At 39.4% G+C, this 14,273-nt stretch overlaps 1 protein-coding gene across 1 annotated transcript in view; it reads right to left on the reverse strand.

The window, feature by feature from the left end:
* The window catches only part of GPC6 (glypican 6), a gene marked incomplete at both ends in the record, with an annotated part of 714,974 nt that overhangs the window by 44,289 nt on the left and 656,412 nt on the right, over positions 1-14,273 (reverse strand). The window contains one exon of the mRNA XM_084226232.1: positions 10,966-10,995. Coding sequence (XP_084082358.1) covers positions 10,966-10,995 — 30 coding nt within the window. The remainder of the gene's footprint in view (positions 1-10,965; positions 10,996-14,273) is intronic.

The raw sequence follows: 14,273 nt of genomic DNA on the forward strand, positions 1-14,273 counted from the left end.
TTTTCAAAGAAAATGTGGTTTGATAGCCGAGGGTTGGGGTTGTTGGGGTCTGAATTAATTTCTGACTCAGGTTCTTGGTGCCAAAGCTGTATGTTTGTAAAGCTCTTAGATAATAGACCCCTCTTGTCAGGGATCCTATAAACAATTGCATCCATAAAAATAAATAAGAAAAAAGCAGCAGGATTTTTTCAATGAGCAAAATGGTTTAATTCAATGAGGTGTGGGAGAAAAGGTAAAATCACTTTTCATTTTATCTGAACTGGATTACCCATCCTCCTTTTTTTGCTCTTAAGCTTCTTGGGTTCAATTATTTTCAGAAGATATAACTTGCCTCACATCATCCCACAGATGGCTTCCAGCCCTTTAAGAAATGCACTATGCAAACCAAATCTCTGTGATGTTTACACTTCCTTTCAAGGTGGTTTTAGCAATTTTTATCTCATTTATTTTCCTACTTAGGAAAGCCTGGCAAACTATCAAAAGGAAAATGTGCAGATGAGTACTCTTCATGGAAACGAGATGGATGCTTAGTAACAAGTGGACCCACAGGGATAAAACAGTAGGTTCCCAAGGTTCCCAAGGTTCCCAAGCCAGGCTAACCTTGGGTTTTCTGATTAGCTTGTTGAAATTCAAATTCATCTGATGCCTGTGGATTCTTTCAGGACTAGTACCTCTTCTGATGAAGAGTGAAGTTATCTCAAGCTGTCTTGTACTATGCACCCCAAAGCCTAAAAGCTGGTGACTGTGTTGGTGAAAAGCACCTCTTGGCTTTTCTTCTATACTGATAAGCCTACACAAGGCTCCTGATTTTGGCCTCCCTCCCCTGAATTTGCAGTGCAGGGTAACAGCTTGCTGCCCTGCTAGCAGCCAGCATAGCATGCTCCACACTTAAAATTGTGGGGTATGCTTACCAGGCTGCAGTGCTTCTGCTGCCATCCCTTATGGTATAGACCAGCAGGTGCAGGGCACTAAACACTGTCTTGTGCTGCCCATACTGTCATAGTCTTTAATATGTGAAGCCTACAGGCAAATTAAAAATTTTATGCAAAGGGAAAAAGTAAAAACTTTACTGCATGCATGTGACAGGGATTGCAGGGGTCCCAGGATGAGGGAAGAGACGAGAAAGTGGACTCTATGTTCAGAAGGCTTGAGTTATTATTTTATGATATATATTAAAAACTATATTAAAATAATAGAAGAAAAGATTTCATCAGAAGGCTGGTTAAGAATAGAAAAGGAATGAATAACAAAGGCTCAGACTGACCGAAACAGTCCGAGACAGCTGGACTGTGATTGGCCATTAATTAGAAACAACCAGATGAGACCAATCACAGATCCACCTGTTGCATTCCACAGCAGCAAACAATCATTGTTTACATTTTGTTCCTGAGGCCTCTCAGCTTCTCAGGAGGAAAAATCCTAAGGAAAGGATTTTTCATAAAACATGTCTGTGACACATGCCCTCTTTGGCTGCTGGGAATAGGAGAGGAGAACACACTGTGTTTCCAAGCAAAGGTCTCGAGAGTTTTAGTGTTCCCTGAACCTGTACCTGAGCATACAGCCAGTTCCCAGAACTGAAATTCCTGGCCATTTTGAACCTCTCAGCCTGCATGTTCACACATGGAGAAACAGGCTTCTCCCTAGTGTCCCCCTCCTCTCTCCAGTGCACCCTTGGTGGAAAAGCAGCACCTTTCTCTGTGGTATAGTCCATGAAACTAGTTTTGAATCCCCACAATGGCCCATGAAAATCATACTGCTTCAAATGACCCCCCAGGCATAGACAGGCACTGTAAAAGGAAAACAGGTAGGTTCCTTCAGGTTATAAATGATGGCATATGAAAGATGACTTGGACAATTTGATTTTCTTTTGCTGGGCTCCCCCCTGGAAGACTGAGTGGAGAAGACAAATAGCTGTGACTAAGTAAATATGACAATAGTCATATAAGGGATGGAGCAAACCATATGGAATATCAGAACCTTATTTAAATAAACATACTTTCTGAACCAGAATAATATTTGAATATTATGAACAGATATTTAAAACACTTCTTGCTGTGACTCATAACCCCGTTTTTCTCTGTAATTCCTTTATAGCAATATATGATGGCTACAATTTCTATCTGACAGACACTGCACCCTTGCCCTATTTACCTCTAGCTGAACATCAATCTGACTTTTAATAGCTGCCTAAAGATCCATAGTTTGGAGTCTTTGCTCCATCTGGTTTCTGATAACAGGCAAAGCTTGATTAACTAATCCTGATAAGTTACTATGGCAACTTCACCCCTGCAGCAAGAATTAACAGGTATGTTCTTATCATTGCTCTTTTCCCCCAACTATGCAATTTAATCCATTAAAATTAAATGGTGAATCGTGCAAATGAAGTCTGAGCCTTGGACTCCTTGCTGGAAATTAGACATTGGTCTGGATCATAGTGTGAGTATTACTTTCTTTGTTAGAAAACACTTCAGCAAGCCAACAGCTAGAGAAGCAAGGCATCAAAATCAGATAACATTGCATTCAGAAATGCAATAAATCCTAAAGAGAACCTTAATGTTAATCCTGTTGTATGTCACTACTAATAGTGGAAAAGGATTCCCAGTTCCTTTAGGGAATGGCTACCTGAATAAGTGCAAAACAATTCAGAGGTTCTAAGCAGCAGACAATCTAGTGCTTCAAATGGGGAAAAAAAATATTGAGGTGTGCATGTAAAGTCACCATGCAGCATCAGAGCTCTTCCTGAAAGCATGATAAGTTCACTTGGATTTATTGGAGAGCTTCCAGAGTGTGTGTGGGCTCTTTTCTGGATGCAAAATTCAGCAACTGGCTTGTGTCAGATATGAGCCCTCCCCTGAGTACCTCTAGAGGATGGCTCATATCCTGTAGTGAGAGTCTGGCTTTGGTCACCCTGGTCTAGGAGGCCAGAGTTAAATTGTGGGTGGTTACAAGGCATAAATGTCTTGCTCAGATGTTCCTTTTACAATGATGCTCTTCTAATCTCTGTTTTATCTCTGATGAAGTGAATGGCTGAGAGCAGAGAGAGTGTTATAGCATGAGAATGAGTGGGCTTGAAGTGATTATGGTGCCTTTGCCATGGGGACACATTAAGGAACAAATGACATTGAAGAATATGTCCCTATATATCACTAACTATTTTCTAGATTTCTGAAAGCGTATTTGCCAGCCATATTATTTCACATTTTAGCACAGAAATAAATCAACATTACAACCTGTGGAAAATAAGATTTCTTAAAAGTACTTCCCCAACTAGCTTGAGAATTCCAGGGGTTTTGTCCCAGAACATTACCAAGTCAATTTTCAGCTAGTCACATTCCCAAGTGAGCTGCATGTTTTACAGGCAGTACTTTTTCTCCAATCCATCTTTTCCCTATATGTCTATATCTGGCTGATTTCATGATAAAAGAGATTTTTAAGGGATCCGGTTTTGCCACATTGATTTTTATCAAGCAAGGGGTGACTTGATAAAAGTATGATGAATCTAGGCCTCTCTCTGCAGACAGAAAAGAGCTGAGTTATCCATTTTTCATTTAACAATGAAGGTCTTTACCTAGGAGAACTAAAGTTGGACTGAGAATAAGAATCTGGATGGGATTGAGACAGGCACTGTCCTCTTTACTTTCCCAGCTATGTAAGCATTATAATCTGGGAGACATGGGTTGGGTTGCAGTTAAAAACAGACACGGTTTTCCAGTCCCATCACTACATGTGAAAATGCTCTGTACCTGACAAAGAGGAGGATATTCCCAGTCTCTGGTAGTCTTGCACCCTGGACAGTATTCCATCTCTACTGCTCTGCACTTGGAGATTGCTTGAGCATAAGTGACAAGGGGAAGACTATGCACACTTTCTCCTCTTTCTCTTGTGAGGCAAACAGGTTGCAGTTCAAATTTTGTTAACTTGGGTATTAGGAATATCACGTTTTACAGAAACAGCTGATTTTTTTTTTTCTGGATCACTCCATTCCCACAGTGCAAGGGAATGGTTAAAAAAACATAAGAGAGGCAATGAGCAATGACTGGGAATCCTGCATCTTCGACTTCAGAAGAAAGGGTCTGAAAGATAGAGCTCATTAAGGTGTTCAAGACAGGAACTGAGTTTTAATATGTGTTCAATGCTGAGCACAGTGTGACCCCTCGTTGCCAAACCAAATCAACTAGAAATACTACCAAGGTGTATGTTAGTAATTTCCTAGTCTATCCAGACCACAAGCTCCAGAAAGAAGAATCTGTGAATGAAATTCATCTGACATGATGTCATTGTTCCTGTCTGAGCTACAAACTTTTCTTCTGCAGACAATGGTGAGAAGCAGGAACTAAAGAGTACAAGTGCTACTTAATCCAACAAAGCTTTTTAAAGTAGCTCAGATCAACTGTGCCCTGAAAGTGCCTATTTCTCTCGGCTGACACCAAAGGATGCATTATCTGTCTGGCTCTGGGGTTAGATACCCCCATTTGGTCAACTGGATTTTGTCTGGGTGAGGGAATAAAAGTTGAAAAGATTTTAATCTACAAATTATTTCTAGTATTATAAATGTTCCCTGATTTTTAATGTAAAAATTATTTCTAATAATATAAATGTTCTCTGATTTTTTAAGCCCATTAGCATTCATTGTGAGATCACAGAAAAGGAAGTTTTTAACAGGTTCATTTATTATGCAGTGACTTTTTTCCTCTAAATGACTGATGCTTTTTTCAGCAGAAGAAATACATTACTCAAATTCCTGTTATTTCTCCATATATATCACACTTTAATATAGGAGCACTGTAGGTATGTTATATTAAAAACACAATGCACTTTAAGCAATTAGCTTTTTACTTTACTTTCTCTAGCAGTTACTTAGGTAACGCAGTTATTACTGGATATTTTTATGGCCTTGAATGTTTCAAGAGAAAAACAACTTTCATTCTGGTCTGTTTTCCTTTGTGTTCCTACATAGTATTTATGCTGTCCAAATATATAATAGGAAAGGAAAAGTCTCAGCACTTTAAAGCAAAGGAAATTAACCTAGGGACTGTTAAGAGCTGGTTGAGTATCAGCAGTGTGGTTTGCTCCCATACAACTGAACAGTAATGCCAGCTGTCCATCAGGATCTGGCAGTGCATTAGTCTTGCCTGAATTTGAATCCATCAGAATGAGTGTTGACACGTCAGCTGGGTGTCTAAGAACACACCACAGATGGTGGAGACCTGGAGTGAGGTTCACTGCCTGCAGACAGATGTCTACTGCTTTGGAAACCTTCACTCTCTTCCAGAACAGATGTCAAATAGGTCTTGCACCATACTTGAGACCCTCACATGAAGTTTCTCTCTGGAAAGACTGTGACTTCTTAGTCAATGGCATCTAGAGAGTTATTCAAGTTGCCAGCTGTCTCATTTTGGTCTAATTTAGGATCTTATTGATTAGCTCCCAGCTCCCTCATTTAATATAGATACAAATGACTTTAATGCCATGTTGGAGTTCTCTAGAGCATCTAGAGGATGGAAGAACTTCTGTAAGGCCTTTACCACATCTCTTAGCTCTTTGCAGATGCCTAGATAGTTCAGGGCATGTCACTTATCATGACACTTGTGTTTCAGCCAATGGTTTCTGCCTGTTAGCTCTCCACTTCTACCATAGAAGATTAACAAATCCAGCTCCACAGAGCCCCTGTATTAGAGACACTGAATCAGACAGAGTAAATTCCATTTCTGTTGTACCAGAAATAACATTTACATGACATACATTCAGTACAGAAGCAGCAAGACCCAAGAAAACCAAAAAGACATGTACACAATGGTAATTTATGATTGCTGCCACCAGATCACAAAGCTACTGGAACAGGGTGAAATTGTGAGCTTCTACTGAGTCCCCAATTGACCACATCTAAGTCCTTAAGTCTAATAGTCTGAGTCTTCACTTTGGTTGGCCTGTTTGGGGAGAAGCCAGGTATTGACTGCTCAGAAGGAGTTAGATTAACTCAGCTCTAACCCTCTAAATCTAAATATCTTGTCAAGCCTAAAGTTCATCATACCTGACAGAGGAACATTGGCATTTCCACAGAGCCATTTATGCAATTTCTGGCAGATATCCACATTAGACTGGGAGTTACCCTCTGAAAATACTTGTTTTCTTAACCAGCTGTGCAAGGAGTCCATACTACTCAATCCTAATCCTGTAGGAGGAGTTCTCTGTTACTGTGTACCTCAGCGCTTGGCAGTGTCCAGAACAGGATCTTTTGAAGTTTTACAGGTATTCTCCTATTTTCCATGTTGACTAAGTATCTGAATTGATAATATCTAGCTCCTCATTTTGCCCTCTTGTGGACCTGGTAGGTTGCTAGGGTCTACACCCAGACCTAGGATCCAGAAAATACTGTTGGGTTTGCTCAGAGACGAACAGTCTTAGGCTTTTCCACTGTTAATGATGGATACAATTTGATGTGATTGAATCCATGCTTTTCACTTCTCCAGAATTATTAATCATCTTGGCTTTTCCATCAAACATCTGTAACAATCCACTCAAGATTTACTGTTTACATGCAGCTCTGCATTATAGGAGCATCCTGTATTGCTATCCCAACAACCTAAACAGATACATTGATATGATTGAGGGATGGTAAATATTGAAGGATGATAAGAGCAGAAAAAAAATACAGGGAATCTTTCCTAATGTAAAATATTCAGTTTTGAGTAAAGAAGGGCCACAAAAGGGTCACCGTTTGTAATGAAGATAAACCTTCTTATTTTTACTTGTATTTTACTTCTCTTTAGTCACTGCAATACATGTAAAAGTCCATAAACTGCCATTTTCTGTCTATTGCAATCAAAGAAAAACATATGAGACGTTTAGTTTGGGAAATCAGTTTCAGTCTGCTGTAACCTACTTTTTGTTCTAAGTGGAGTCCAGTGCTGCACACTCCTGTTATGAGTTCACAATATATCCATACGGTTCGGTCTAACAAAATAAAATAATCTGCAAAGGCTGGAGAAAACTAATTGCCAGCAATGCATAAAACATGTTTTTCTTTGGAGAGTGAGATTCACTATTTGCAACTAATTTAGAAATTACCAAAGTTTTAATTTCTCTCTTGGCATCTACATTTGTATGCAACTGACTTTGTTGCAGAAGGATATTTTATGTTCTGTAGACACTCGCAGAAAAAAGGACCCTCTAATTCTCTAGTGGTAGATGAATAGATGATATACCACAAATCCATTTTTTATGAAAACTTAGAACTGGTTGGCTGCACTCATCTTAGCAAATGCAAGAATTCATTGCAGTGTAGCACCTTCCAGGGAGGCAGGCAGTTGTCGCTGCTACTGTGGTATTACTTGGAAGCGTCTAAATGAGCATGGTTTATGCATTGCAGGTGGGGACACAAGCCCTTCCACTAAATTTTAAACCATATTTTTTTTCCTAATATGATATCAAAACACTAAATGCAGAAGATATATATATAGTTACTATCTGTATCATGAACAAGAACATAAAGAATTGACTTTTCCTTCTGCACAGATTCATGCACAGACACGTGAAATGAAATGTGATCTGTCTTCCAGCTGAAAGAGCAGTGCAAATGTATTTCCTGCTCAGATTATTCTTCCAGAGGCTGGTAATATAAACTTTCTGTATATTGGAAAAAATCCCATGCCTTTATTGAGTAGAAGCTAAAAGACCAAATGGAAGGAAGTAGTTTTTAATCCAGATTTACAAGGTGAAATTTCCATTGAATAGAAGTTGTGCAGCCTTTAAACTGACAATTTTCATTTGAGTCTAGCTATCCTTCTAGGTACCTGATGATACCATGGCAATGAGTATGATTAGCAGCATGATAAGAACTATGTATCGATATATCTTCTAGACCAAAATCTCCTTTGTGCACATCTGATTCATAGAGCCTAGCTCCAACCCTAAGAGTTATGGTTACATTTGCACATCTAAAAACTGGATCTCTGAATTAATCATCCAGATTCTATTCATCCTTAGTGGGGAGAAGGGGGTAATTCAGATTCTTGCCATCTCTAAATGAGTATTATTAGCAAGCTCTGGAGGTGCTATCTCCCCATCTATTAGCAAAGAAATGAAGTGATAGCTCAGACTTCAATTGTAACATTGGAAACATGAAAAGCTAGGACAAATAAATCCTACTTCATGTTTATCTGGTTTGATATGGCACAGATGTGCAAACTTTAGCCTAGATATCTTACTTTTCTTTACCCTAACACCAAGTTCAGCAGTCACATAGTTTTTCAATATACACCAAGCAAAGACCCATAACTGTGCCATTTCTTCATCTTTCTGTTTGCTGAAAGTCTGGTGTTTAGGAGTGGATTCTATCTGCAGATTTTTTATTCCCCACCTCTCTAACAGTGATCCATAGTACCATTTACACCCCTATGACTTTCCTGGAAATGATATGATGACTCCCAAAGGGTCCTCACACCTATCGGGTAAAAGAAGTCCAACTAATACTAAAAATTCAATTTTAGAAGATGCAAGCACCATGTTCCATGAGACATCACTCTTCAGGCAAGGTAGAAACTGCATGGCAGTCAAGATGTGTGCATTTTATTTGATAACTAATTAATGTAGACATCTGGGGTTCCTGTCACTGTTGGGGGTTGGTCTTTCCTTGCCCATGCTGGTCAGAGTCTGAGCAGCAGGCAGACCCATTCCACCTGAAGACAGAGGCAACCACTGTAACAAAGCTCTGTCTTAGCAACCACCTCACGCATGTTTGGAATGCAATGTGTTGGACACAGCAGCATGCACAACCATTCACCTGGGGGACGGAATAATATCACCATTTTTAAAAACAGGACTCTGTCAGGTCTCCCAGGAGGGTTCTGACAGCCACCATCATTCATCCACCTTTGCCACCTGGAACTAGTATTAACCATGAGGGAAAAAATGATCGCACAGACTTAAACTTAGATATTGCTGCGAGACAGAAACTGAGACTAAACAAAACTTGATACTAAGCACTTATTTTGGAGAACCAATCAAAGCCTAAGTCTAACAGCAAATGACCATAATGAATGTGGTAAAACATATTTATTCATTTTGCACATTGCATCCAAACAGCTAATAAGAAACAGGACTCTGTCTAAACATGCAAAACGTAAAACTGGAGGAGCTGTACACGTCAGGAATCATCTGTTGATTAGCATCACACAGGGTTATCAAATCCAACAGCACAGCATCTAAGGGTTTTTGGGAACCTGTGGGAAGCCATTAGGCTTCTAAAACACTTGTGCAAGTCTGTCATCTTCAACCTTAAGACTGTGACCCAAAACTCCAGAGATATGATGTATTGTACACGCTCATTGTTTGTATCTCATGGCCTCAGTATGCAGAAGATACTTGGAAAATTAATCTCAGAACTTTAAGCCCTTTAAGATTTATACTCTCTGGATTTTATTCCAGGGTCTCTCAAGGAAAAAAAAATCTTGAGGTTAAACATCCTATCCCAGGAAAATTGTGCTATCATGGCATAAATTTAACAGTTCAAGATTGTGGACTAAACAGAATCTAACAAAACTGAAATGAGAACTTCACTTTTAGGAATACCCTGGAGGATTCCCTCACCAATTCAGATCAATGTCTGATTTGTCTACAATCCTGTTACTTTTAGTCTTTCATAATTACAATGCAAAGCAGATTATATATTTTTAAGTAATATTTTGTATTTCATGTAGTTTTGGAGCAGTGGGAAAAAGTTGTTCACAATTGATTTGTTAGATTACCATCACATTTTTTCACTGTAACAAAAACCATAGCACAATGGAATAAAAAAGCTAAAAAGAGACTTAAAGTACATCGGAATTTATTCCTAAAAAGGGTAGTTCAGGGTATCTTCCTCATGGAAATTGAGACTTTGTCTGTTTTTACTTTAATGAAATCAGAAGGGACTCTAAAAGGACATTTTCCCACAAAGTGTGACACAGTATATTCCCCTCCCTGGGGTAAAGAGCATAAAAGGTGGTCTTTCTCAGATGGGGTTCATGCTCATCCACTACTCTATGCAGCCACTGTACTGTGTGTGAATGCAAATCACCCATGAATGCCACGGCCAATTTCTCAGTTGCCTGTCTCCACAGTATGCATGTGCATTATGCATTATATGTTTCAGAGTGCATCAGCTCCCTGGTGAAAAATCAAGAAAAATTCCGTGTCCCCCTGAAAGAAAATGCGGAATTATTTTATACACGTTCAGCCAGGTCAGGCTGCAGTATGTCCTCAGGAGAAATTCCAGCTGAATTAAGACAGCGTTGCTGTAGAGGGAAGTGGTGGATACAGAGGTACTGGGGGCAGCTCAAACACAAGAAGCAGCATGGCTGTATCAGCATGGTGCTCTCTGCAGACTAATTAGTCCTGCTAAGAAGCTGGACTATTAAGTCCATGCTAAATGCAAATCTGTGCCTTCCCCTTGGGCTGTGCTGAATGAGCTCTGCTGAGGAAGGCTGTTCTGTCTGGAACCAGGGACCTCTAACAGCCACTAAACTTATGAAGCTGTAAAGCATAAGGTGATTGGCCAGCAAGACAAGGACATTTTTCGGGAGAGATCCCAGGAAAGCCTGGGAGCTCATTTCCATTGTTCCAAGCACAGGGCTCAGAGCTGAATGCTAGTGCAGTGTCTGCATTGCTCTACATGCCCTTGTGGGATTTGAGACTACGGGGATGCTTACACCAGTTTTTAGTTCACTGGAGGAATACATAGCTCCTTTCTGGGGATGAGGCATCATTGTTGAGGTGAGAGAAAAATACTGGAAGGCAGCAGCAGCTCTGGGCACTTGGCAAAATGAAATTAGAATGCAAAATTACAGAAAGAACTGCTAGTATTTGAGTCTACAAGACACACACACAAAGTAAAGATGGCGAAGATGAAACTTAAACAAGTGTTTTGTCCATCATCGTACAAAGACAAATGGGAATGAAGTGAAGAATAAGAATACCAAAGCTTACACCATGTTGCATTGTCCTCCAGATAGTCCTCTGGGAAGCAAGAGGGAAACAGATTCAGGGAACAGAAAAACAAAACAGAACAAAACAAAATAAACCACAGGTTATACCAAACAGGCAACCACAGAGAAGATAACGAGTCTTTATAAGCAGTTGATTTTAAATGAGAAACTTTAGATCATGCTCTACAGAAGCAGGTGTTAAATTCATGTAATTTTTGACAATTTTAAAAATAATTTACTTATCTTCAGGTGTACTTCCTAGATGCCTGGACTAAGATTGTCACTTTTTGGCACTTTGTAGTAGAGGGATAAAGAAAGATTTTTCTGAGCCTTTCAAATGTATACTTTAGGAGGAGATGAATTGTGCTGTAGAAATATGTGATCTCAAATCAGTTGCCTAAACCCATGCTTAGATAACTGAACTAAGGCCTTTATTTCTCTCTGTTAACAGTCAAAATGACAGTCATCTGGACTCAAATCAAGGTAGCTGGTTCTAGGTATCTGCACTATGGATTTTTATAATGAATCAGAAAAGTCCTCATTTTTGCTGTTGTTACTGTCAGTATAAGGTGGAATACAGTTTTTGAAATGTAGGCGGAGCAAGTCAATTTAGCACCTCTGAAATATTCCATTTAACTTCCAACCAGGTCTCCTGTAACCTCCCTTTCACCTTTGGACATCTTGAACACAGGCATCTCAAAGAGCATTAGGTGACTATATTTATGTAGCTGAATGTCACATTGTGCAACCTGCAAAGAACAGCTGGGGCTCAGTTTTGTTCGCCCATTTGGATGCCTCATAGTGAACATCCTCTAGGGTGTTCTATCTAGACTTCAGAGGCCAGTCCAAGGGAGCATAAGCATCTCAAATTACTGCTCTATCTTCCAGCTCAGTTAGATGACTTAAATACTCCAAGGCTTTTCAGTCTTGTCTATCTACATGTGCATGTTTCAACTGAGTCTTTTATTTCCCAGTCTTTGAGAGATGTCTGTGACAGCTGGGGTGAATCACTCTCCAAAGATGTGTGTCTCTCTCCATTGGCTTCAGAAAGAGCCTGACTTTTAGGCCCAGTACTGTGAAGATGTCACTGAATTGTCTGAGCATAAGTGTCTTGAATTGCTTGAGCTTCTGTAGTATATTCAAGCCAGCTCCCTTCTTCTGCTCCAGAAGTGTACTGGTCTCCTTGAATCCTCTGCTGGTCCTATATTTGACATACCCTAGGATGTCTCAGATGGTGTTTTTCATCCATGCTTAGACAAGTCTCAAGCTCTACATAGGTTTCTAAATACATCAGGTGCTTTAAAACCACATATACCACAGCTTTTGGGGGATATTTAAAATTTTCCACATTTCTTATAATTAATTTTGATCTAATTCTTATTTGTTAAGCCTTACTTGTTACAGCTATGAAAATAACACAGAGAAATCACCTTCTTTTGAAATGGAATAGCTGGATTAATAGCATGAGCTCAGGCAGGGATGAAGGAGCACTTTTTCAGATGAGTACCTGGTGATTTCAGCATAGGCTTCTTATAAGGGCTGCTTTGCACAACCTACCTGATAAAATATGCCAAACTGAATTAAGCTTATAAGTGGGGATATGAGCAGGACTAAAACAGAATTCAGTTCAGATATGCTGCATGTTTGTATAACATTGAGATGCAGAGGAAATATTTTCTAAACTTGGTTTCTTCTGTTGTCAAAGACTGATGAAAGCGAAATGGTTTGTCACTTCTTTTGAGGTTTTTGTAACTGTATGTTTGGACTTTATGTTGACAGTTTAAAGTCAAGTGGTCTGACAGTGTTCCATTAATACAAACTCCAGAATAGACTTCTAAAAGCATTAATGTAACACTGAACAGACTTCTGAATCACAAGAAAAGACTAGTTTTTTCTATCTATAATAATCAAAATGGTCTTTAAGCATTTGAAAATACCAAAAACCCACCAATATTGCAGTGTATTTATATGAAGTAATCAACAGAAAATGATCAGAGTGTAGACAAGAAAACTGCTGTGTGTGTTACACCCTGTTAACAGTGCAAGGGTTAGGAGTATCCAAATGAAGCTGGTCCTCCAAGCTCTGGTTACAGTTAATGAAGAGAGATACGTCATTCAGGGAATGATTCAGCACATGGAAAGCTGAGGTTCCAACACAGGTTAAATGGTGATTCTGTGAGGCAGGAGTGTAGCATTTATATCCTTCTGGATAAAATTACCCAAGATGGTGTGAGAAGCAGGCAGTGACCTTTCCCAAGAGCTGCTAAGGGATTACAGCTCTGAAATAAGGCCGTCTGCTCTAATCCACATAAACTACCTTCCCTAGCTCCACTGAGATCAGCAGCCATCTCTGAATTGAGAGATGGTTGGTCCCAGCCCAGAAGGAGACAACACATTCATCACTGCCATTTGAAGATGGATTTGATACCAAAACTCATCATTAACAGACCATAAATAGTAATTATTTTAGATACCATCAGCAAGAACAGGGAATAGGTATTTGATTTGAACATTTTTAAAATGAACAGCAGCAATACTAAACTCCTTGTTTTTTTTCCTGAAATAATGCATGAACAAGACTCGTTAAATCATATGGAGAAAAGTTCCCCTTTCAAAGTCTGGAAGTCATAAAGAATTATCTGTATTGGCAACTTTCATTAGTTTCAGCCTTTAAAGGCTGGCAGCATAGGACACATCTCTGCTTTTTTCAGTGTGCTGTTCAGTATTTTGCAAGTTAGTATTTTAAAAAGGATATTAATGTGTTCAAAAGTATCCTTCTTATGTCAATATATAAACATCTTAAACCTTCCTTTTTCATTACAAAAAATGCTTGAACTGTTCTTACATCATCAGACTAGTCCAAGCTGAGCCATGCTTCCAGCCCTTTCCTTTTTATGCTCTTCCTCCCATTTCAGCTGTTTGCAACCTTCAGATTTGACAAAGCATGATGGAAACCTAAAGGCTTTGGTGACCTTTCACTTCACCTTGGCCAATTCTACATTAAGATCCAGGCCTCTGCTCCGAGCAATGCAGAAGGTCTTGTTCTCTGAATCTAAAGTGAAAGGGTAAAATTAAGATCCCATCAAATATAGATTGAGCATTGCTAGTCAGATTTTTAGCCTGAGATGTTGCATGGCACTATGATCCTGCTGTGCTTGGATCTACAATGGAGGTAAGCATCTTCTCTGCTTCTCCTTTTAGGATAACCAGGCTACAGTATTTCCAGAAGTGCAGAGAACGAACAAATGTTGCTTTTTGCCACAGGGCAAGTCTTGACTATAAATGCCATGTTATTTTCCTATTGGGTTG

The sequence above is a fragment of the Fringilla coelebs genome (assembly GCF_963513975.1).
Source record: "Fringilla coelebs genome assembly, chromosome: 2".
In the NCBI taxonomy this organism is placed as follows: Eukaryota; Metazoa; Chordata; class Aves; order Passeriformes; family Fringillidae; genus Fringilla; species Fringilla coelebs.